At 56.1% G+C, this 25,019-nt stretch overlaps 2 protein-coding genes across 13 annotated transcripts in view; both read right to left on the minus strand.

Moving 5' to 3' along the window:
* Positions 1-1,742, minus strand: part of ABCC3 (ATP binding cassette subfamily C member 3) — a 49,101-nt gene extending 47,359 nt beyond the window's left edge. For all 8 annotated transcript variants that reach the window (XM_049859696.1, XM_049859695.1, XM_049859694.1 and 5 more), the window contains exon 1: positions 1,540-1,742. In XM_049859696.1, coding sequence (XP_049715653.1) covers positions 1,540-1,584 — 45 coding nt within the window. In that variant the 5' untranslated portion in view covers positions 1,585-1,742. The remainder of the gene's footprint in view (positions 1-1,539) is intronic.
* A 5,144-nt stretch (positions 1,743-6,886) lies between these two features.
* Positions 6,887-25,019, minus strand: part of CACNA1G (calcium voltage-gated channel subunit alpha1 G) — a 70,736-nt gene continuing 52,603 nt past the window's right edge. For 2 of the 5 annotated variants that reach the window (XM_049860404.1, XM_049860403.1), the window contains 11 exons: positions 20,684-20,835; positions 19,560-19,669; positions 18,275-18,408; positions 17,915-17,985; positions 17,689-17,767; positions 17,471-17,592; positions 16,767-17,120; positions 15,970-16,113; positions 11,985-12,162; positions 11,501-11,670; positions 6,887-10,075 (listed from right to left, as the gene is read on the minus strand). In XM_049860404.1, the coding sequence (XP_049716361.1) occupies positions 9,341-10,075; positions 11,501-11,670; positions 11,985-12,162; positions 15,970-16,113; positions 16,767-17,120; positions 17,471-17,592; positions 17,689-17,767; positions 17,915-17,985; positions 18,275-18,408; positions 19,560-19,669; positions 20,684-20,835 (2,249 nt within the window). In that variant the 3' untranslated portion in view covers positions 6,887-9,340. Of the gene's footprint in view, positions 10,076-11,500; positions 11,671-11,984; positions 12,163-13,905; positions 14,041-15,969; positions 16,114-16,766; positions 17,121-17,470; positions 17,593-17,688; positions 17,768-17,914; positions 17,986-18,274; positions 18,409-19,559; positions 19,670-20,683; positions 20,836-25,019 lie in introns of all 5 variants that reach the window. The other 3 variants (XM_049860406.1, XM_049860405.1, XM_049860408.1) reach the window with 2 other exon arrangements.

Below are 25,019 nucleotides of genomic sequence, written 5' to 3' on the forward strand. Positions count from 1 at the left end.
AGTGACAAGGCTGGATGATGGAGTGGGTTCCTGAGGGGCTAGCCAAGAAGGGCAGTGACAGAGAAGTTGCACGTCTCAGATTAACACTTCAGTGACCCCGAGGAAAAGCAAGATTCCCAAAGACAATTTTTTTTTCTTAAGGTACTCTATTGTCCCAAGAGTCAACAAACCCAGCCCATTCCAAATATAGCCCAAGAGCATGATTCCTGACTGTATACATGTATACCTATGGACACACATGTGCACCTGCACACACATCTATGCATGCACACACCAGTGGATAATACCCATACCCACACATACAAAGGTACACGCACACCCTGCACACACACACACGTTCACACACCCACCAGGCGTAAATGTACAAATCCTCAAAATGGGACAGGTTTAGAGATGGGGGTTCACTTGAGACCAGCCTGTGCTGTGCTTCCCTGGATGACCACATTGCAGCCCCTTTAATCTGAGCCTCGTCTGTAAAACCACCACTTAACTCAAAAGGCTGCGGTGAAAATCAAGGTTGCTGCTGTGAGTAGGTTTCAGAAGCTATAAGAAAGCTCTTGGACTCTCTCCACTCAGTGTGCCTGAACCGTGCTGGGCGGCTGGGATCAGCAGCCTGAAAAGCCATCTGATTGCTTAGAAAGGGACTTGGCATAGAGTCAAAAGGCTCTCCCTTGTTCCCCCACCCCACCTCTCTCTGGGCCTCTCTTTCCCCATCTGTAAAAAGGAGAGGGTTGGACCTGGGGAATGAACTCTGGTGGCCCAATGGTTAAGTGTTTGGTTGCTAATGGTTCGAACCCACCAGCTGCTCTGTGGGAGTAAGATTGTGGCAGTCTACTTCCAAAAGATTCAGCCTTGGAAAGCCCCTGGGGCAGGTCTACTCTGTCCTATAGAGTCACTATGAGTCAGAATTGACTCAAAGAACAGGTTTTTGGACCTGGGAATACTGATGCCCCTGTACAAGTAAGTGCCTATCTCCAGAGTGGGGCCTGTCTCTCCCTCCCCAGGTCAGGGTGATAAGGATCGCCTACACTCAGACCTGCAACTAGGTGACTCTTGCCCAGAAAAGGTAGCAGGGGCCCTTTCTAGAAGAGTGGGGCCCTCCAGAGCCAGCTTTGGAAAGCACCTGGTTGAGCGGGGGCTCTGGATGCCCTGGGAGTCCCGGGACAGGCATGGGGGGTGGGCAACCGAGCCCTAGTCCATGGGGCAGGCTCCGAGGGGTCCACGAGGAATGTGGAAACGCCCCTTCTGCACCTTGCGTTTAGTCCCAAGAGAGGCCAGACAGCATGTGGGGCCACCTCCCGGCTCCAGGGTGCCATCCACTTTGCCGGCCAGAGCCTTGCGCCTGGCTTTCCTGAGCTCCTCCATGCGGCGGGGGATGGCAGGTCAAAGCACGTCCCAGACACTGCGTGGGACCTGGCTCTGGGCGGCTCCCCCTGACCCCTTCCCGGTGCCCTTTCACCCAGAAGGCAGGGGGTGCGTATCAGGCGGCACTTGGCTGTCCCCGGTCCCGCCACAGCGGCCCCCAGCCCCGCGCCTTACCCAGAACTTGGAGCCAAGCTCCCCGGAGCCGCACAGGGCGTCCATGGGGCCGACGCGCGGCGGCAAGGGTGCAGAACGTGGACGCAGGCCCGCTGGGCAGCTCCAAGCGCCGGGAGCCGCCTCCGCCCCGCGCTCCGCCCCGGCCTGCCCTGCTGAGCCCTACCCCCGGCACTCTGGGTCCGGTCCTGTCACGGCGGGTTGCGACAGCGCCTCCAAGTAACTGGAGGCTCCAGCGGGAGGGACTTTGCGGGAGGGCTGAGGGTGGTGTCACTGACACAGACCGCCCCTTCGCCCTTGGGGAGCGCCCGCAGGAGAGACGCCCCCGCACAGAGACTCGGGGCGCAGAGCAGAGTTTGTTTGCAAGCGGGGAACCGGGACACACACCGGCTCCCATCCCGGACCACTCCATGGGGTCCCGATAAGTCAGAGAAGACATGGAAAGGGACTTAGCAACCCTCCCTCCATGAATAAAATCCCGGATTAGGTCACATTCATCCCTGGATCTCAGTTTCACCATCTGTAAAATGGAAGAGCTCATGCGCTCAGGCAATCTGAAAGAATACCTTTCCCCACAAGTTAGCAGAGACAGCTGGCAGCCATCAAATCCTAATGTTCAGGTAATGTGCGCATGTGTACCCATATGTTTGTGTGTGTGGAGGTCCCAACCCAGATGGTGAGCCCTCCTATGGGTCTCTTAAATTGCAGCCTTCCTGAGGGTTTGTGGCTATTTGGGCCTGACACTGCAGGGCCTCTCTGTCCCTCAGCTTTCATATCTGTAAAACAGGGATAGTCATAGTACCGACCTCATCGCATTAAATGGGGAAGGTATGTAAAGCACCAAGCACCTCACAAGGCACCCAACATTTTTAAATTCCTCCACTTCAGCCTGGCCAAGGTGGGGGATGGGCAGGTGATGCTCCAGGAAAAGCCCCACATTGGTACCTTCCACCTTTGGCTGGGACTCCACATTCCCATCTGTAAAATGGGCTTGGGACCAGTGGCCTCCAGCTCCTACTCACTCCCAGTTTGGCCATGTTGGGGTCCTTCCTTTCCCCTCCCTACCACCACCTCCTGCCACTCTCTCTTCCCTAACAGGTTCCCAAAAGCCAACCTACCACTTTTTCTTGGGATTGGGAAGGAATTCTGTCCAAGGAACTCTTTCTTCAACCCATCTCTCCCCTGTTCCCCCCACCCCACCTCATCCCCACCAGCAGGATCTGCCCAGGTTCACCGTGGTGATCACTTCCTTGGCAATTGTTCTCAGGAGGAGGTGTTTCCTTCCTTGGCTGCTCAGCAGCAGGTGTGGGCAGGAGTCAGCAAGATGGTGCAGGAGCAGCGACCCCTCCTGTCCCTCTGGGTCAGCAGGAAGTCACCAGAAGGGGAATTCTCTCTGGCCACTGACTATCACAACGGAGATGTGGGGGACCAAGGCTCCCCCTCCCCAGCAGCTGGACTGGAGGTCCTCCCCCTGCACTGGGGAAGCCCCCCAGCCCTCACTTTGACTTCCCCTTCCCCGTCACTCACTTCCCTGTCTCTGGGCAAAGCCTTTGCAAAGCTTTCACACTCCTGTCACAGTGTGCCTTTGGTTATATTTAGTTGTGAAGAGTCTGTCTTCCCTGTCAGTCTGAGAGGTCCCCAAGGGCAGGGACTGACTGAGTCACCTCCAATCCCCCCTCTCTGCTGTGGGCAGTGCCTTTTGTATACTGTGTGACCTTGACAAGCCCCTTGATGTCTCCGAGACCCAGTTTCTGGAGCATCTTGGACGAGATGCCATCTAAGGCCTCGTCCAGCCCTGATAGTCTAGGATTCCATGGCCCAAGCAGTTGGGAGTACTCCTCCACCCTCCCCAGGCCCCAGTCAGGGCTTCAGCAGCCATACCCTCCTGGTGGTTCTCACCCCTCTGCCCTTGGACTTCCCCCTCCATCTACCTATAAGCATCCTCAGCCTCCCCTCTTCTCCAGTTCCTTCTCTAGGCTTTGCGGAGGTCATAGACACCCAGATGAACCAGGGAAGCTGGCTCTGGGCTCGGGGAGATTTAGAACCCTTGGGGAGACGAGTCCGCCAAGCAGACCTCCTTCCTGGGATGGGTTGCCCAGGACCAGCCTAGGCTCCCATCCAAAGTCCTCCAGCCCGGGGCTGACCAGGCTATCCAAGAATTAGAGCTCCAGTTTGGGGCCAGGTCCTTCGGTGTTGGGGCTGAAGCCTGCCCCTTCTCTTTTGGCCCCAACCTCTTCATCTTGCCTGTGGAGTGCCATTCCCAAGCCTGAGGCACTGGGTGGGACATTTGAGATCATAATAGGGGCCCTTGGAGATCCTCAGCTTGCCCCATCTCTCTTGAGGCATTGGGGGCTCACCTCTCTTCTCTGAAGTTCTCTTCTAGCCCCTCATGGCATGTCCCTCTCTTCCCCACAGCCCTTGAATAATAACCACAATACTCCAAAGAAATATTGTTCTGACTGTTCTCACCAGAGCAGGAAACCTGAGGCTCTGAGAGGCCCCACAACTTGTCCAGGGCCACAGAGCATATCCGGGCAGAAGCAGGATGAGCCACTCATCTTCTGAACCTGGCTGTTTCCATGCAGTCTCTTTGGGCATGCTCTATATCCCTTGCTGTGGCGCCCAGGTCCCCGGGCCTGCCTTCAAGGTTGCTTGGGATACTTTACCCTACACCTCACCTCTCTTCCTGCACTTGGCAAACTCTACTCATCCTTTAAGATTTCGGTCAAGCCTTTGCCCCTTCCTGAAAGCCTTCCTTGAGCCCTCCACCCTGACTGATCCTGGGGTAAGAATTCTCCTGCAATACATCCCTCTCTCCCTGTATTGTCATCACTGGGTGTCTTGCTCATGTTCCCCAGAAGACTGTGAACACCTTGATGATAGGGACCAGTCTTGCTTATCTCTATCCTCAGTAGTTAGCAAATTCGATCCTCAGGAAATGTTTGTTGACTGACTAAACAAGTTTCCTAAGAAGAAGCCACAGGTAGTGAAGCCACTGTGGCATGAGGTACAGCCCCAGCAGTGGGGACTGCCCACTTTGCTTTTGAGTATTCAAAACCAAGGTGTGTCCAGCTGGAGGGCTCCTGAAAGGAGCAATAAGGACCCCATGGGTTGGGCTACGGCAGAGAGATGACTAATGCTCCCCCAGCCTCAGTGACCAAGCCCCCCTCCTCCCTCCCCAGCTGAATACAGCCCCAGAGGATGAACAGAGCACAGAGCATGTGTTGGGCCTCCCCCAACAGCTAGCAATCATCCCAGGGGAACCCAGCATCAGGGATTTCCTGGCAAGGAGATGGAAAGATAACTGCAAGGTACAGCTCAGAACAAGAGTGACAGCAGAGACAAGAAGGAAGCAGAGCAAGGGGGCAGGATGGGAGACCCAGGAGCAGAAAATGCTGCAAAGGGGCAGAACTGGATTGAAACAGGCAAGGGGAGGGTGGGGGCCAGAGCCAGGCTTCTGGTCTCCCCCTTTGCCTCGTTTCCTGGTTCCTTATAGCCACCTCTGGCTTCTCTAAGGCCCGGATCATCCCCAAACTGACCTCCAGCTCCCGACTCCAGCTGCCCCCTTCGCACCTCTCTTGCAGCAGGCCTATTTCCTCTGGACTCCAGCCTGGCGGGGGCGTACTAGCCCCCCTTGTGGCCCTCAATAAGGCTTTGCAATGCCCAGGCTACCCCTCCACCCCCAAACTTCATTTACATCGGATTTAGCATGCTTGTGAGTGCTGGCTCTGGGACCCGACTCAGGAGTTTTCAAAGCAAAGAAGAATTAATTAGCTCTGCCGGACACAGTCAGCAGCTCCCACACCTGGACCAGGGCTGTGTGCAACACACCGCACACAGAGTTTCAAAGCGCCTAACGGAATTCCCTCTTGGGGCCCCGCTGGGAGCTGCCTCCTTGACCCACCTTGTCCCTCCACCAGAGGGGCTGGCAGACCATACCCAAACTCAATTTTGAGAGTCCATTACCCGTCTCGGGGCAGCTGCCTGGATTTGTCCTGGGTCACTGGCCTTAGGCAAGGACCTTAGGCAAGTTGGGCTCAGCAGTCAGAAGGCTGGGATTCCAGTCTGGGATTCACCCCTCACAGATCAGTCATTTGGCTCTGCCAGACCATTTGTTTCCTTGTTTGGGGGTTATACATATCCATAGAAAGTGTCCATTGGTGTCGGTTGCTGTCATCTCCGAGGCTTGGTCCCTTTGCAGCAGGGGCACAGAGGTGGCACCAGGTGAGGGTGCCTGGTGCTGCCACCTGGTGTTCAATGTCCTCACTGCCCAGCCATCGCCAGCCCCACAGGTTGGAGCTCTCAGCTGGCCCAGGAGAGAGGGGAGGGAGTGGTGGCCATGGGGCACCAGGCTGTAATGGGGCGGCTGGGGTTGATAACGGAAGGGAAACCTGTTTGGAAAGTGGGCAAGGCCTACTGTTTGGAAAGTGGGTGGGGCAAGAGTAAAGGATAGGAAGAGAGAAAGCGTGGGAGGAGAAGGGGAAGGAGAGCAGGCGGAAAAAGGGGGTTAAAAGGCAGGACACTACAGGAAAAGGTGGGACCTGGGATTGCACGGCCAGTTTGGCCAGGCCCTCAACAGCGGGACGCCTTCTCCAGTGGTTGAGCCCCCTCCCCACTGTGCCCTGTGGTCAAAGGCTGGCATCCCGCAAGGTGGGAGAGGCTGTGGGCCTCTCTAAGCCTCTGCATATTCCAGGCTGTGGGAACCCGTGTGTATGTTTCTATGCACATGAACGTGACTGCTTTGGAAAAGGACTCCCTGGAGAGTCATTTTTCAGCAGGATTCTTCTCAGTATGTCTGTCCCATTCCCTCTACCACGAGAAGAGCCAATGGCTGCAGGTTGGCCTGACCTAGGGCCAAATCTCAACTCTGATATTTCCTAGCTGTATGACTTTGGACAAGTCACTTAACTTCTCTGAACCCATTGCCTCATGGAAAAATGAGGATGGCAATGGTAACCTTCTCTTGCTAGGGTGCTGAGCAGAGTGAGAGACTGCATATGAGCCTCAGATTTGTTTTTAGCACCAGCTCAGCTCCCCCCACCCCCAGACAGACCTTTTCCTGGAGTCTTGGGGGTGGAGGAAGCAGAAGCAGCCAAGCCCGATGTAGGGGCCTGCAGGCACCATTTCCTCTGAACTCCAAGGAGAGGACTGAGGGCAAAAGTGTCAGGGGAGATGTTCTTACCTCCCAAAGCCTCCACGCCCCCAGAGCCCCTGCCCCTGAAGGCCTGCATTCAAGGCCTGCTGCCTCCCCCAGCCTCTCTCCACCCCTCCACCCATGTATCCTGGAGCAGAATCAAATAACCACCCAGACAAGCATCACACGGTTAGCATCATTGTTATTATTACCAGTGTTAATAGGATTCAGCCAGCGTCATTATTTCCACTTCAAAACCCTTTTAATGAGACACAACAGTTTCCACCACTGAGAAAGATTTTACATCTTTAGGGGACAGGTCACAATCATCTCCCCCAATTCTACATCACTACCAAGATCCCCCCTCCAGGCAAGTCCTGCCTCTTTCCAGAGAAAACCCCCAGTCTTGTGCAGGGGGTTGGGGAGGAAGCCAGGTACCTTTCTCTTTTCACAGGCTGACCACTGCAGATCGCTGGAGAGAACTCAAGATCATAGCCAGTGTACCCCCAACAAGCTGCCTTGGTCCTTACTGGGAAGAGAGGATTGAGAAAAGAGTCCCCAAGAAGAACCAGGCATGCTCAGAGTCACCCTAAGTAACTACACTGTTAACAGGGCTGCTTTGCTGTCGACAGGGCAGGGGTGGATACAGATGGTCCTCGGGGAGGGTGGAGGTGGTGTCAGCCCTCTGGTTTCCTCTAGACCCAGAATCCTGCAGCCACTAGAAGGAAAAAAGACCCCAGAACCCCCCTACCCAAATCTTCCACTCTCGTTTGGGGACAGTTACAGAATTCAACAAAAAATATAAAAGCTTAATCTATAGGCCTGGGTGACAAAAATTTGTGAATTTTGTAGTTTTGTTTAAAAAAAAAAAAAAAAAGGCACCTCCTACAAATACCCCCTCTCGCCACCTGAGGAGTCAGAGTTCAACATTACTGCACATCCCAAGAGGCTAAAACCAGGGGCTTGCTTCTAGGAGTGGTATCATTTCTGTCCAAAAGAGTAATTAGTAAAAGCTTTCACCAGCTTAGAAAACACAGGATCGGACAAAGCATCCAGGTCCATCCAGGTCTGCCCATGAGCAGCCAGGCATTCTTGGCACCAGGGTTTTAGACAGGAGCATATTGCCTGTGGTAGCACCTGAAGGGGGCTGTCAGCCATGCCGCTCACCCTCCTCTCTACTCAGCTGGCTCCCACTGGGCAGCCGGTGTAAACACCTTGATAGAGCTCATTCATCACCCCCCAGGGGGCCAGCTCCCCACTCAGCATCCTGGCCACCAGGCTGGACCAACTCCTCCAGCAGGTCGCCTCTGGATGCCACACGACCCTCAGCACCCCTGGTCCTCTGGTTCATGCCGCTTAATCTCGCTGCCAGCAGGCGGTGCCTGCAGCGCTGGGCCAGCTGCCCCTGCTCCACCGTGGCGGGAGGCTGAAGCCCAGACCATTCAGGTTACACACCCAGCCTGAAGCCTCTGGAAAGAAAACCCAGAACCACTTGCCCCCTCCACCACCAAACCCTGATCCAGACCCGCAGCAGCTGAGGCCGTCTCCCCCAGCCTCAGCCGGCCCCGTTAACCAAAACAGCTTCATTACGCCAGTTTCCAGCTTTCAGTATGCGGCTGATAGCTGTCAGCAGGAATAAGAGTTAATCTGAAATTACACTCACAGAGCTGCCTGGCTGAGAGAAAGCAAGAAAGCTTTGATAGAAGAAGTGGGAGTAGACCTCCTTCCCTGGCCTTCAGACCTGACTGAGGGGCTCTTCCTCTCCTCCCTCGTCCCAGGGCAAGGCAGTTGGGTTTTCTCTACTCTCAGACACACAGACAGACACACGCACGTACACACAGCTCTGGACCCTTCCCTCCTCACCCTCTGTCTCCATCCCCAGGAATCTCTCTCCGATGCCATCTGGATATACCTAACTCTCCGTCCCCTTTGCTTTTACTCTGGACTGTGATTAACCTTTTATTTTGGAAAATTACTTTATTATACATATATATAGAGAGAGATACGTATTATGTATATATAAAAAGGTTCCATTTCATTTGTAAAATCTCATTTTTTTCTTTTTCTCTTTTTTTCCTACAGAAAATGATGACGAGGTTAAAGGAGAAGATAAATTACATTACAGTTTCCAAAGTGGTTCTCGCTCTCCGCTGAAGAGGAGCCACCGTCGGGGCGGTTCGGCACTCAGGGTTCCAGCTTGTGCTTTGCAAGAAGAGGGAATACAACTAGATTGGTTATTTCGGGGTAAAATAGCCAAGAGACCCACGCCTTCACCTCAAAAATATTCTGAGACACATAAAAGTAGAAGGAAACAAATCTCTTCAGTCACAGAATGTCATACATCCCGCATATACTAGATTCAATTAATTTAATAAAATAGAATATACATAGAGATTCTGCACGAACGTATTGCTTTCTCCCAACAGCTCCTGGTGTCGGGAACCTCAGCAGCACTGGGGCCTCTCTCTTTCTGCCTGGAGTCAGAGTCGCCGGGGCTGCTGTTTTTAACTCTCTTTGGAAATTCTGTTTGCCAGTTACCCAGCGCCACGGAGGCAGGGAGGAGCGCCTCCTTGGGGTCTGTAGGGAACTTTTCTCAGGGATATAGCCCAGGAGGAGGAGCTAGGATTTGGCACCCAGTGGAGAAAGGTAAGTGGGAGAGTGGGGCAGGACTCAGGGGTCCGGGTCTGTTGGGTCAGAGGATAAACCAGAGAGACTCAGCACATCTTTCTTTGGGGGGGGCGAGGCAGCCATGCTGTCAGGGGGGCCTGAGGCCGAGGGATCCTTGGAGTCACTAGATGGAGCCCTTCGCCGGAGACAGACACCAGGGCTGGGTGGGGGCCGAGGGCCCTGACTCTCCGGAGGGTCTATGGAAATACTGGGTGGGCTGAGTTTTTTCTTAGGCCGGCTCCCAGGCCCCCCAAGAGTCTGGGCCCCAAGGCTAGAGGGGCCAGGGCTCAGGTGGGGCTGGGAGCCACTGTCCAGACAGCTGACTGCGATGGAATGTCTCCTCTGTTCATCCAGCCAGGACGCGGGCCGGCGCCGGCAGCTCTGGGCCTCCACGCTGTAGCATTTCTTCAGGTCCCGTGGGGATGGGGACTCCTCCTGGCTGCTGACCGTCAGGAGGTCCCCTGAAATCCAGCTCAGCTCCGTGTCCAGCTCTAAGCTGCTGCTGGTCTCGGGTGGGCCCTTGGCCCAAATGGGCTCTGGGCCTGGGCGTGGGGCTGGAGGGGGCATGTGCTTCGAGATCTTGCTCTGGCTTCGGGCGTGCTGCTGTACCTGGATGCTTGTCTGGCCCCAGAAAGAGGTGGCCCGGGCCAGAGGCGGGGAGGGCCCACTCACCTCTGATAGCAGGTCTTCCCTGCTGCCCAGACCCTGCACGTCCAGGGAATCAGTCCTTATTGCTGCCTGTATGGGAGGGGCAGGGGGAAAGGGAGGGAAGTGGAGAGGGCTCAGCCCAAGGACATCTTCACCACTGTCCTGCTGGTCAAGCCAGGTGTCCCCTTCCCCCCATGCAGCTGCAGGACCACCTGAAGCAGGCGTACTGTTTCTGTTGCTGGGAGATGGGGTCATCTGAAGGCTGACCTCTATCATCCACCATGCCTCCTCCCCCACATCAACCTGTCTTCCCTCCCCCATGCCCTGGCCTCCCCCAGCCTGCAGGAATAGTCCCCTGCAGCTCCTGCCCCCTGAGATGCACAGAAGCACCCAGGCCAGCTCTGCTCCCCAGCTGGCTCCTTCCCAGCTCCCGGCCTATGCATAGGCTACTCCTTTGGCCTTGAAAACCCTTTCCGACTGGCAAGCACCTATCAATGTTATGGACTCTGGTCTTCTGTGATGCACTTCCTGACAATCTCCACCCTCAAGCAGGACTGACTCCTTTCTCCTCTTTGCTCCCTGCTGCACCATGAGCAGGACCAGCACAGCACGTGTGACCTGTTGCTGTGATTATCTGACGACCTGAATGCCTCCACTAATAGGCTGTGGGAGTCCCTGGGTGGTGCAAACAGTTGATGCATTCGGCTGCCTAACCAAAAAGTTGGAGGTACCTTGGAAGAAAGACCTGGCAATCTTCTTCCAAAAAATCAGCCACTGAAAGCCCCATGGAGCACAGTTTTACTCTTATGCACATGGGGTGACCATAAATCAGAATCGACTGGAAGGCATCTGGTGGTGGTGGAGTAGACCTTGAGGGCCTGTGTCTCCAGTGCCTGGCACAGAGACTGCTCAGCGGATATTTGCGGAATGGATGGAGGCTATGCCTACTCTCCCAAGTGCACAGGATTGAGCAGATTGTCATGTGGCCACACTCACACATAAGCCCACATATGGGCATGGGCTTGTGGCCTTGTCACAGGTGGGGCAGATGGGCCTCAGCTGGCTGCATGAGCCTCTGTTCTGGAGCCCCTGGAGTGTGGGCTCCGGGCTTGGCCCAAAGTACAGATAGGTACAACCTGACTTGTACCCCTCAGCTAGGTCCAAAAGTGCAGAGAGCAATAGGGCGCATCCCAGGGTGGGGGAATGGGAGCCTAGAGACCAGGGTTCTCCCTCCAACATGACCTGTGTCCTGGGGCAATCACCACCCCCTCTGGCCTCCAATCCTCCTCACTGAAACAAGCGGGGGTGGGGGGTAAATTCTAGAGGGCCCAGACCACTCCTGCTTTGCTCAGGACAGCGTCTCTGGTACCCAGGACCGAGTGTGGCACACCATTGGCACGCAGTAAATGTTTCCTGGAAGAACGAACGTGTCAGTCCTGGTCATTTGCAACAGCCAAGGATTCCCAACATTGAGCCCAGACCCAGGCCCCGCCCACCTCCCCACACCCTGCTCACCTGGCGCCGGAGTGGCCTCTGAGCCAAAGGGGAACGGCCTGGTGGGGGAAGTTTGGGGATGGTGCCCCAGGTGGGAGTGCTGTGGGGCTGGAGCAGGTGGGGTGCATCTTTGGGAAGCTTCAGGATGTAGCTGGTGTCTGCTGGCTGGGAGTGAATGGACAAGACAGAGCCTGGGAGGGCAGGAAGGGAGAGACAAGCTGGAGGGTCAGCTGGTCCTGGCTTCTATCTGAGTCCCCTTCCTGGCACTCTCCCTCCCCATCAAGGACCCTACCCTCACCACGTAACCAAACCCTGGATTGAAAACCACACCCCTCAGGCTGGGGGCTCCCTCAGGCAGGGGCTGGGCCTCCTTTTCAGGTTGGGGGCTCCCCAGAGTTAGGGGAGACCTCTTTTGCTGCCTCAGTGAACCCAAGTCAGAATGGGGCCTAGGCAAGGAAGGAATCTCCCTGTGTGAGCCAAGCCCGCCTGTCCCCAGCCCTGGTACCTGACTGAGCTTTGGGGAGCCCCCGGCCCCTGTGTCCCGGGGACCCCTCAGCAGCACTCCCATCCCGGCACATGTAGCTGTCATTGGGCAGAGAGTGCGTGCGGCTGACCCCAGACTTGCGGACAGTCAGCAGGTCCAGTCCCAGGGTGACGGGCACCTCCTCAGGGTGGGGCTGCATCTGCAAAAGGAGTGGGGGAGGAAGGTGGGAAGAATAGGAGCATCCAGCTTTGGTAAATGAGGCAGCGCTGGACGACAGAAACCAGAACCCCCCGCTCCCAGGACAAGGTGGTGATGGGCATGGGTGGCGGGGGTCGGGGGGTGGGGAGCAGACACACAGATGGGCCCTCCACATACAGGGAGGAGTAGGGTGGGAGGGGGCCCCGCCCCCCCCGAAACCAATCCACATTGCAGCTCCTAGGAGCCTCCCATGGGGATAGTGGAGGAGTGAGGAGGCGTCCAAGAAGGGAGGGCAGCCCCCAGCCCCCACCCTGCAGGTGACGAGAGAACTCCTTCTAAGACACATTTAGAGGTTCTGAGGGAGTCTAGTGGTCAGAAGTGAGGCCCTGGCCTATAGCAGCACAGGATTGAAAGCTAAAAGAAGCACCACCCCACCCCATAGCTCCTGGCCAAGGTTACTGGGTGCTGGGGCTATGGGGAGCTGGGGAGGGACCCTCCCAGTCAGCAGGGGACTTGGCAGCCCAAGAGAAGCTGCAGAGCAGAGGGTCTTTCACCACTCCGAGTCTTCATGGCCTCCCCAGTGCCCAGGTTGGATGGATGGATGAACCCCAGGGTATCCCTCCTTGAGAACTCAATGGCTCTGGTACAAGGCCTGGGCACTGAGGCCTTAGCTCCTCCCTCAGGGACAGGCTGGGGGTGGAAGTGGTTTTATTGCATATCTTCAAGGAAAGGTACTAATTAGCCTTTGATCCTGAATGGAGCGGGCCAAGGCTTGCTCTCAAGGGAGTTCTCTATAAACCTTGTAGCCCACTTTCCTAGAGCCCTCTGAACCCTCAGTTCCTAGTTCTCAGAGAGGCTGACAGTTCCTGTCCCCAAATGGAACCAGCCAATTAAACAGCCCCAGCAGTCCTCAGAATGGTTAAGTTGGGCAACAGTCTAGACCCTTTGTTTCCCCTCCCAGCTCGAGGCTCCACTTCTACAACCACATCAAGACCCCTAGGGACCCCCTGCCTATGGTCAAGGCCCTGCCCCAGCTGATCCCTGCTGGGAGGAGGGAGCCCCTGCCCCTCCTTAAGTTCCAAGAGGAGGGGGAGGGCAGAAAACAGGGGGCTGCTCATGATAAGAGGGACAGAGGAGCCAGGTGAGGGTGAAGAAGTTGCCAAAACACAAAGACAGGCCCCAAGATTGGTGGGCGGGTGGCGGGGGGCAGTAGGGACACACAGGAACAGCGACAGAGGAGACAAGAATAGCCCCCAGGTGGAGAAGGGCATGGTGGTGGTGGCAGAGATGTGGCTCTCACCCACTACATGGTGGTGAATGTCTCATGTTGGGGGGAGAGGCAGGGAGAAGGGGTGCGGGGAGGGGGGCTGGCTTGCACAGGGCTCCAAATGCAGGCACTGCCTACACATTCCAGCAGGTCCTTTGGTCAGCTGCCTGATGCCCCCTCTGTTTTTGGGCTGTGTCACTCCTGAGGGTTAACCCTTTCACAAGTGTTGCTCCTATGCCCTTCAGGGCAAGGCTCCAATTTAATCTCATTGCTTTTTCCACAGTGAGGGACCTGAAAGACTTTATCATGCTAGCCATGACTGGGGCACCAGGTGTCTGCTGGCTGGTGCCTCAGGTGGGGCCAAGTGAGAGGAGGTGGGCCCCAGGTCTTCCCTAGGCAGCAGGTATCCGGAGCCCTGTGGCCAGCCCAGCCCCTGAGGTGGCTGGGGGAGTGCAGTGAGGGGTCATGTGTATGTACATTGCTCTCCAGGGCACTAAGTAAGAGTATGTGAGTGTCATCAGGCAAAGAGTCATCCGTCAGAGCTAGAGAGCAGGACGGTTCAGATACAATCTCTGACGTCAGAGACAGAGCCTCCATCTCAGCTAGAGGGATCTAGACAGGGAGAGAGATGATCAGGCATAAGAAACCAGGACAGCGCACACGGGCGCGTGTGTGCGCGCGCACGCGCACACACACACACACTTGTGCACACACGCTCAGCCCCCCTTCCCCTTTTTTCACAGAGCATGGGTAAAAAAGGCATCTCTTGTCTCTCCCCACCCCTTTCCCAGATATACTGACAGCGCCTCCCCTCACCCACGTCAACCCCCTGCTCTCATCAGAGAGGCTGCGGCAGGCACCAAAGAGCCAGAGCAAACACTGACAAAGCGAGGAGACCCAGAGCCACATTCTAAAGATACCCCAGGAACCTGCACAGCCCCCTCCCACACGACCACTACCCAGGGAAGGAGCGGGCAGGAGGGAGGGCCCCACTCTCATAAAGATGATACCAAAAAAAAAGACAGAGAGAAAAGAAAAAGAAAACATGAAGGCCAGCAAAGCACTGTCTCTCCTCTCGGCACAGACAGAGCAGCGTGGGGGGTGCCCAGAACAATACAGCCAATCTGACGGCTGTTTTTTGCCTATTCTCTCTGCTTCCAAAAGCCTGGCAGGACTTGGCCTGCCCCCAGATTCTGGTTTCTCCCCTCCCAGGCCCTCCTCCGCCTGCCTGCAGCCTGCCCGCCCTCTCCTCCCCCTGGGCCTGAATTGGGCAGACTCATGTGGGTGCCATACCATCTGGCTGGCTCACCTGGGGCCTGCAGGGGGTACCTCTGGACCCTCAGGACCCTCAGTGAGAGCAGGGGGCCCGCCCTCCTGGGTGAGCTGGCTGCCCTGACACCATCCCATCACATCCTCTTCTTTCCCACCAGCTCTCCCCAGAATCCAGGAGGGAGAGGCCTGGGGAAGGGACTGGCTTCCTCTCATTCCAGGGTCATTGCCACCAGCTCAGGTCCCCACATCTTCTCCAAGACTGACCCCCAACAAGAGGGCAGGGGCCCCAGAGACAAGCTTCCATCCCACGTGCAGATCACTATGCATTTCTTCAGATTGTGCAAAAGGCTTCCAAGGTGCTTGGAATTGCCTTCCTGCCCCTCCACCCAAAAGGGCCTGAGGAGGGCAAGGCTTTCCTGTCTCCAGTGACATCTGTCCCCTTGCCCCCGCTCTAGGTCTGCCCTGCCTGGGAGGAGGGATGGGGAGGGCTCTCACAGTGGAGGGGCCGAGGGCAGTCAGACAAATCATAAGCGGAGAAGAGAAGGGCAGAAGGATCCCAGAAAGCAGCAGATTCTGGCTCAGATGGGACCGGGACAGAGGGAACCTGTGGCACTGTGGGGAGGGGCTGGGCTCAGGGAAGCAACCAAGTCCTATTTCACACCAAGTTCCCAGAGTCCACTCCCAGGCCGGATCTCCAATTCCCTTTCAGGACAAGGTCAGGCTCCCTGAGATCATTGGCTTACAATGGCATTCATCATGTCTGATGGGCTTCTGGCTTAAAAAGCCCCAGTGGAGCACTGGGGTGGTGGTGGTAGTGGATGCTGGACAGAAGGAGAAGAAATGGACTGTGGCCCAAGACAAGTCCCTCCATGGGACCCGTGGCCACTTGCACTATTCCCGGAGTCCCTTCTCCCCTGGATCTAGCACCTCTCCATTCCATGCCCCAGGTTCCACTGCCAGCCTGCCTTCTGCTTTCTTCCTCTTCCCTCCTAGGTCCTTTCTTACAAATCCCCCCTTAGCCCCTCCTCAGCCCATCCTTTTCCCTCAGAAGTGCCCACCTCAGCACCCCTGCCTTCCAAATATGTGTTCCAGAGGTTGAGCCCAGCCTGGAGGAACACCTGGCTGCCTTCTGCCAAGCCCAAAGCTCATCTGAGGCCCTGACGCTGTTCTTTCTCCAGCTACCTAGTGGGAAGGGCAACCCTCCAACCCCCTTGAAGCACGGCACAGCATGGCACAGCCCGGCGCAGTCAGGGGAGGGGGCACAGCAACCTGTGGGTCGGAGCCGCCCGGGCTAGGGGCGGGAGGGAAGGCAGAAGGCTGGCCCCCCGGGCTGGCCAGCTCGTCCATCAGCTTCAGCTCCCCCTCCAGGGAGCCCTGGATCAGCAGGGATATGGTGTCAAACAGTTGTCTGTCCTGGGAGGACCAGCCCACGAGGGGAGCCAGAGTCAGGAGAGTGGGGGTCAGAGGGGCAGCAATAGGGAGTGTCGTGGCAGGGGATGGACAAGAGACAGAAAGAGAAAGAGGAGTGAGACACACGTGCAGCTCGCACACACGCACACAAAAACCACACACACACAGACAAAGAGGAAGGGTGGGGAGGAGAGAAGGTGTGGGGGGGGCACGGAAGATGAGAAGGGTCCACAGACAGAGTGGGTGACAGAAAGAGAAGACAGGTCAAAGGATTGAGGGATGGAAAGGAATTGGCCAGGTTGAGGGATGGGGAGGAGAGATGTTTGGCAATCGGGCAAAGGGAAAGAAAAAAGAAACAGGAAGGAAACAGAAAACTTAGCCTTGAGCCTAAGAGCCTGGGAGGTGAGGCCAGGCCAGGCTGGAGGAGCAGGGACAGAAGAGCCAGCAAGTCTGCTGGGTTTGAGGGGTTGGCCCTGTGGGAGTGAGTGTGGCAGCCATCTCTGGGGAGGGACAGAGGGCGGGTACAGGCTCCTCAGCCCCAGGGTCACTGGGCTGCCTGCTCGGCTCCTGTGTCCCACCAGGGACAGCTGCTGGCTGCCTTCTCCACCCTTCTCCTTCCCCATACGGGCCCCTGGCAGGGGAGGGTGTGCACTCACCGTGGGGTGCTCGAAGGAGAACCGTGAGGCTGCCCTGGCGTGGGCTGCAGGGTGCAGGGCCCCAGGGTTGGGGCTGTCAGGGCTGTCAGGGCCCTCGACCCCAGGCCAGAGGAAGGGGCTGCCCAGTGGTGAGTGGGGCTGTGGGCTGAGTGTCTTCATCTCCAGCTCCAGCTCGGCCTCCAGCTCGGCCTCCTCCTTGGCCTCCTTGTTGCTCTCCTCCAGATGCTTCATCAGCACAGCGATCACCACATTGACCAGCACAAACTGGGCTGTCAGCACGAAGGACACGAAGTAGATGGGAGAGATGACGGTGTTGTAGCAGGTGGACTCCTGGTCACAGTCCCGGAGGGTGTCCTGGGAAGGCGGGGTACAGGGATGAGGCTGGGAAGGACAGTGCATGGAGCTGTCATGGAGAATTGGGTCACTGGTGCCATAGAGCATGGAAGGAGGGAAAGAGGAGGAGGAGGGAGTTATGGTGTCCTGGGAGGAGAAGAGCACTAGATGCTGTTCTGGGAATGTGTGAGTCAGAGCGTGTCCTGGGGAGAGGGGAGTTCCAGAGTGTTCTGGGATGGGAGGTAGAAGGTCACATGGTTTTACTCAAGGCCAAATCATTTTCCCAAGGAATCTTGGCTCAAGAAGTGGGGCTGCCTCCCTGGGGCCTGCACCAGCCCTGGGAGAGACCCCACCACAGAGGGGACACTCACCTTCATAATGCCGTTCCAGTTGTCACCAGTGGAGACTCGGAAGAGGGTCAGGAAGGCCATGCCAAAGTTCCGAAAGGTGGCATGCCGGCCCAGGCCCTCACAGGGGTGCGTCTCATCACACTCTAGGGGAGAAGGAAAGGAGGAGAGAAGCCCAGGTTAGTCCAGGAGCCACTTGGTGTCCAGCCCAGGCTCCTCTGCCTTCCCCCGCCCCAACTCACCTAGGTCTCCAAAGAGCTCCACACCCAGAGCTGCAAAGATGAAAAACAACAACATGAAGAGAAGTCCCAGGTTCCCCACCTGTAAAAGAGAAAAAGAAAGGGAAAAGATGCCGCTGGATCTTCCAGGCAGCTGAACACAGCCCTGAGGCTTCACCCCTACCCCCAGTTGTGGCCTGCCCCTCTAGAGAGCACCATCCCCTTCCCAAAAACAACCACCTCCAGCTACCTGGGGAAGGGCCTGCATCACTGTGTCCAGCAGCGCCCGCATGCCCACCGCCATCTTCAGCAGCTTCAGCACTGCAGAACAGGACAGAGTTGTGAGCTGGCCCTTCAGAGTCCTAGCCACATGGGAGCCCAGGGCCAGGGTTGGGGCTAGTGAGACGACCAAGGAGGCCCAGCCAGGCTGCCATGGCTCCACCTTCACCTCCACCCTCAGCCTAGCCCCTGGCTTTCCCCTTCAACAGAGGGTGGGAGAAAGACCTGCCAGGACTCACAGCCCCTCGGTCCCTGACCAGCCACAGAGTTGACCACTGCTGTCTTCCCCCAGACGGATTACCCCAGGAAGGTAGGTGTGGCGAGCACTGACCTCGGGCAATACGCAGTACCCTCATGATGCGAATGATGGTGGGGTTGATGGGCAGTGAGGCATTGACCTCGATCTCCTCCAGTGTGATGCCCATGATGGACAGCAGCACAATGGCCAGGTCCAGTTGGTTCCACCTGGAAAGCCCAGGACACAGCTCCCTGAGTGGGAGGAGGGGCATTGCAGAGGAGTGGCAGTTGTGACACAGGGGCTGGAAGGGAGGGTGGAGGTCAGCCAGCCCAGCCTCCCCATCCTGCACAGAAGAGGCATGACTTAATCTAAGGTCACACAGCCGGTTGGCAGCAGAGGTGGGTCTAGGACTTCGGCTCATGGGCCTCTGCTCTTAATTTTTATTCATTTGCTTTTTTGTTTAGCACTTGTACAGTATTTACTCCACCACCTGCATGTCAGTTTGTCGCACTGTGGTGGCTTGGGTGTTCTGTAACACTGGAAGCTATGCCACCAGTATTTCAAATATTAGCAGGGTCATCCATGGTGGGCAAGTTTCAGCAGAGCTTCCGGACTAAGACAGACTGGGAAGAAAGGCCTAGTTATCTACTTCTGATGATTAGCCCATGAAAACCTTATGAATCACAACAGAACATTGTCTGACTCCATTGCTTTGGCCACATCATCAGGAGGGATTAATCACTAGAGGAGCACATCACGTTGGTGAAGTAGAAGGCCAGAGAGGGTGAGGGAGACCGTTGGTGAGATGGACTGGCACAATAGCTGCAACTATGGACTAAAACATGTCAGCGATCATGACGATGATGTAGGACCAGGCAACATTTTGTTCTGTTGTACATAAGGTTAACATGAACTATCTATCTACTATCTATCTATCTGTGGCTTTTACTACTTGCCAAACACTGTTTTAAAGGCTTTACAAATAGGAATTCATAATCCTTACAAGTCTGTTGTGAATACCATTGTTATCTCCCATTTTACAGATGTGGAAACTGAGGCACAGAGAGGTTAATTAACTTACCCAAGGTCATCAGCTACTAAGTAGTGGAGCCAGGATTCAAATCTGGTTCCAGGCAGTCTGGCTCTAGGCTCTGCCCTGTCTTGTCAAGTTCTCTCCAACCCCTCCTTTTCCCAGGTCCTCTGTCCCCTCCCCTACCCCACCCCACCCCCACCGAAGCCCTGGGTGGGTCCTAGAGTGGGGACTGGACCTTGGGAATTAAGAAAGGTCTTAAAGCACTAGATACTGCCGGGTATTTCCCCAGGAGACACACCCTGTCCCACCACTTCCCCAGATCCCTCTCCTCTCTCAGTTAGTTACCTATCCTGGAAGAACCGACGGAAGCCAAAGGCCACAAGTTTGAAGACTGACTCCAAGACGAAGATGATGGTGAAGACGTAGTTGCAGATCTTCAGAGCCTCATCCAGGATCTGGCAGGGGTGGGGGCAAGATGCGTGTCCTCCTGAGGCTGAGGGCTTAGGTTATAAAAAGCCTGCCCTATCCCCTTCATCATACCTCCCAAATCTGGGAGATGGGCTGAGTCTAAAGGGCTCTTCTTTTCCATCCCTGTTTTTTTTATGGTGATGGCTGATCACTGGCCATCATCCGAGGATGGAGGAGGGTCCTTGTTCAATGGATGCTTCAAACCTTGTGCTGAAGGATTCCTCTCCTTGAACCTACTCCTAAGGGTGATGAGGTTGACATACTGGTGCCCCAGATTGAGAATGTTCTAGAAGGCACAGAATGCTAGAAGGGACCTTGTTGTTGTGTGCTGTCAAGTCAATTCCGACACATAGAGACCCTATATAACAGAGTAGAACTGCCCCATAGAGCTTCTAGGCGGTAGTCTTTATGGGAGCAGACTGCCACGTCTTTCTCCCACAGAGTGGCTAGTGGGTTCGAACCACCAACCTTTTGGTTAGCAGCCAAGCACTTAACCACTGCACCTCCAGGGCTCATCTCAGAAGAGGCCTTGTATATTACTAATTCAGCCTCCTCATTTTACAGATGGGGAAACTGTGGCCTAGAGGCCAGCCAAGGGAGGCCGATTGGACAACGGCAAGAACACAGGTTGGATCTTCACTAGAATCTAAACAGTAGAACGGTAGGCACCAGGTCTGCCTTCTTCACCTTCAAGAGCTCAGAGCCCAGCACACAGTAGGCACTCAACAAATATTTGCTGAGTGAATAAACTAGATCCTCCACTTCTTAGCTGTGTGGTCTTGGTCAAGTCAACTAACCTCTCTGAGCCTCATTGTCCTTATCTGTAAAATGAAGATGATACTCACTTCCAAGGGTTGTTGCAAGAAATACAAGAAGAACCCATGTAGCGTGCCCAGCACACGCTTGGCAAGAGGAGCCCTGGTTCGGGCTGTGGTAGCCTCATCCTGAGGGGTCCCACAGCTAAAGACAGGGGAGCCAGACGACCAGTCACTTGCTCCTACCTGGGGCTGCTGGTAGTGCTCCATGGCCATGGTGACCACATTCAGCCCAATGACACCCGTGATAAAGAGATCCAGGTAGTGGCTGGTGCACAAGTGATGGACGAGAAGCCGGAAACGGGAGTAGTCTGAGTAATAGGGTTTGCACTGGGCTTCTGGTGGGGCCAGGGAGGAGAGTAGAGCAAACATCAGGTCCCCACCTCCTGTGCCCCCTCCACCCACAGTCCCTCACAGCCGCCAGACTCTAATGCCAGAGCTGAAACATTCCAGGGTCACCAGCGCCCTCGACCTCCCCACATTACTGCCTTTTGGGAGAGCAGCTCTCTTGGGGTCTCCCCCCAAGCATCTGTTCTACTGGCTGCAGTCTTGGGCATAGAAGGGGTCAGGACATGCATAGCTCCCCATCCGCATTAGACACCGGGTGAGCCTCTCCCCTAGGCAGCCTCCAAAATCCACCAGCCCCTCATAACACCGCCCTTGACTCAGTGTTCCACAGCGAGGTCAGATCAATAAGATGAGAAACAACCGGTCTTATCGGCCTCAGAGGAAGCGCCATCAACCAAGCAGCGAACGCTCTTGCTCCTTCACCAAGCTTACTTAGCCCCTCGAGGGGAACAGAGGAGATTACACAGAGCTGGGATTTGAAGATAAAACCGGAGATTGGAAATTGGACAGCTTCTTGGCTGGCTGCACTGACCCACCCACTGGGCCTGGGGGGGCCTGAGCCTCCTGGCCCCTCAGGTGGGGGAGGGCAGAGGGAGGCAGCTAGGCTCTGCTCATCCCAGACTCCAGCAGGGGCCACACTTGATGGACTCACCCAGCTTCTAATGAGGCAATGCCCAGCCTGTCCCTGGTGTCGGGGCAGCTTTAGACCGCAGGCTGGGCTGGAAGCACTGTCTGAGATCTGTCAGAGGTATAATATTTCTTTTGTAATTATTGGACCACTTAGTTATAAAAATCATGGTGCCAGGAGGTTGGCCTGCTCGGCAGGACAGAACAAATCTGGCGGCCAGGAGATTGCAGGGGGCTCTCCTCCAGGGGTCGAGGAAGGGCCAGGCCAAGCTGGGGGTGCACGAGGGGGTTGACAGATTGGTCTCCCAGGCAGCCACTATGAAGGAAGAGGATTGCGGTCCCATGGGAGGCTTGGAGCAGCCTCAAGTCCCAGACAGCTCTTCCCCCACCTCAGGAGGTCTAGGGCAGAAGCCAGCCAACAAGGGCTGCAGCATCTGAGGCCTATGCTATGGGGTGGCTGGCTCAGGGGCAGCTCAGATAGCTGTCTTTTCCCATGCAGAAGACCATTTAACAGAGAGGTAAACTGAGGCAGGGAGCAGCCTGGGTTGGGCCCCCATCAAAGGCCCAAGGAAGAAGCCCAGGAGCTGCATGTTCAGCTGCATCAGGTGCCTGCTCCAGGCCCGCCTGGCCACTCTCCAGCATCGGCCTTGGGGTGTGGATAACCAAGAGGCAGAATGTCCAGAATGTTCCAGGGGGTCTTAGGCCATTTTTTTTTTAATTTTATTCCAGAGATGGACCAGACAACCATGGCTTTGCCCAGGCGGCCCCCCTAGGCCCCAGGAGTGTGGGGGGCCAGGAGACCTGTGACGGGACAACATGGGGCCACAGGTCATCCACACAGCGATCGTGGAGTGTGGACAGGGCAGGCCGGGCCTCTTCCTTCCTCCCGCCAGTACCCACGAGAACCAGAGGGCCTAGTGGCCCTGCGTTGCCTTAGCAGCCGGAACTTTCTCTGCATTAATCTCCATAAATGCCGAGAGCACCCGATCCCATTATGCTAAAATATGAATGGAGAATTAACTAAAATGTTTGAATACAATTAGGTTAGAAAAAGCGGCTTCTTATTAGCCCCATTATTAGCTGAGACAATGCAGAGCAGAGGCTGGGAGAGGGAGTTTCTCCCCTCTTCCCCTCATCCCAGCCTGACTGCACTCGAAGCCCCAGGCCAAATGGAGCCCACACCCCCTCTCCCTCTGCCTTCTGGCCTCGCTGTAGGAGTCTGAGGGGTGGGTGGGCTGGGATTCAGCCAGGGACCCTCCTCCAAGAGGCCCAGAGGAAAGGTGGGGGCAGGACAACGGAGGCAGTCCACCTGCTCATAGCAGTAGGGTCACCAGGCCATGAAGGGCTGTATAAGTCCCCCTCCACCTCTGCCCCTTCCCTGGACCAGCAGGTGCCGAGGATGCCAGCAAACCCTTATGACAGTGGAGGTCCAAAGGGCATCAGGGTCAATCTGATCAGTATTCTCCTTGGCAGCGCCTTTGTGTTACAGCGAGAGAGTGAGGCCTGGCAAAAAGTGACTTATCCAGCACACTGGGAGGCAGTGACGGAGCCAGGAACTCCCTCAGCCAGCTGCCAGGCGGGTATTGACACAAGGCCCAGACGGTGCCCTCGGGTGGTCTGCCCAAAGGCTCCCTGCATGATGCCACCCCACCTTGCTGCTCCCTGGACCTCAGTTCTGTAGGCAAGTGCCAGGGAGAAACAGACCCTGGGAGGAGCTTCAGGGGGTCTGCTGGCCCGGGAGCTCCAGCCATAGCTCAGGAAGGGCAGTCACTGGCATGTTGGCAGCTCTGTTCCCATCTCCCTGCCCACCCCCCCCACCACCAGTATGAGCTGCCTTAGGTGGAGAAAGTACCAGAGTCAGACAATGGGGAGAAGTGTACCCCGAGGACTGCCCAGACCCCCAGCCAGGGGCAGGGGCAGACAAGGGAGGGGGAGCGAGGCTGCAGGTGAGAGCAACAGGCGCAGTGAGTTAGTAGGGGTCATATGGAAGCCTGAGGCACCAACAAGGCAGAAGGTTTGCAAAGGAATGTGGCAGAGAGGTAGGGGTCACCCCCAGGGACACAGGCCCCCCATGACAGATGCCATCTTCAGCTGCCATGGCCGGGCCTGATCACTGGGCCCCAGCCTGATGGAAGGAGAAAGGGTCGAGGAGAGTGGGCCTGGGGCTGGAAGCCAAACTGTCCCTTGGGGCTGACCTGATCCTCTAGCAGCCCCGTCTCTACCTTCACCTGGGCAGCTGTGCCCGTTCCCCTGACAATTCAAGCCTCTTCCCTCTGCCTTTCCCCGGGGGTCTGACTGCCCCCTGCTGTTGGGAGCCGCCCAGGGCGGGAGTGGCACCAGGAAGGAGGTGCTGTGAGTGTGCTTGGACCCAGCGGCCTCAGGCTAGGGGGTCTGACTTGGTCCCCATCATTATGTTGGGGAGGCCAGTGCATCAGCATCACCTGGGAGCCTATGGAAATGTAGACAGACCACTCTGTCAGAATGGGCCCAGGGATCTGTGTTTTACTACGCTCTCCAGGTGATTCTTACTCACACTGATGTTTGAGCAGCTCTGGTATGGACCACACAGAACTGCAGGTCCAGGGATGGGGGATCTGGGACGATCTGAACCCCGTCTTGGGTATCTGAGTCCTCATTACCACCTGGAGAGGTAAGGCCCATGATTGCAATCAGTGTAGATACCTGCAGGTGTGCAACAGGAGTGTGGCAGAAAGTCCCAGAACGGACTTAGTGCTTAGCATTGAGTAGGTATGCCAGGGGGAGTTCTTGGGACCATGTGTTGGTTCAGGGAACACACCCCATGAAGGAGAGGCCTCTGTGGGCAGCCCTGTGCTAGGGGAGGTGTTTTGGGGTGAGTATGTATGTGGGGAAGGAGCCCTGGTGGTACAGTGGTTAAAGCACTCTGCTGCTAACCAAAAGGTCAGTGGTTCGAACCCACCAGCTGCTCTACGGGAGAAAGATGTGGCAGTCTGCCTCGTAAAGAATTACAGCCTTAGAAACCCTGTGGGGCAGTTCCTCTCTGTCTTATAGGGGTGCTATGAGTTGGAATCAACTCGATCGCAGTGGATTTTTTTTTTTCTTGGTGTATGTGGAAGACACTTCAGTCTATAAATCATGTAGACCCATAAAGAGAAAAACCCAAGGTCACTTCCTTTCACCCTCCCCTCGCCCCCTAACACATAAGGAATTTGCAATACAGCCTGACACAGAGATGTGAGGACCCAGGTGATCCAGATACATATCAGAGACGGTCTGTCAATGTTCAACAGCACAGCTCAGCACCACAGGGATAGGTGACATTGATCCTCTGAGGGCCTCAGGGATGACCTATGGCATGGTGGCTCAGGGGAAACCTCCCCTGGGTAAGACCCTGAGCCACCATAGATCAGGCAGCCCAACACCCTCAGGGTGGTGTCTGCGGGGGCGGGGGGGGGGCTCACGCGAACAGCGGAGAAAAGAGCTTAGCCCAGTGGTTCCCAGCCTGAAGAGCCAACCTGAGAAGGTAGCCACGTGGGGGTAATTAGGTTCTTTTCAACATTTCTAAAAC

Source organism: Elephas maximus, chromosome 19, assembly GCF_024166365.1.
Source record: "Elephas maximus indicus isolate mEleMax1 chromosome 19, mEleMax1 primary haplotype, whole genome shotgun sequence".
NCBI lineage: Eukaryota > Metazoa > Chordata > Mammalia > Proboscidea > Elephantidae > Elephas > Elephas maximus.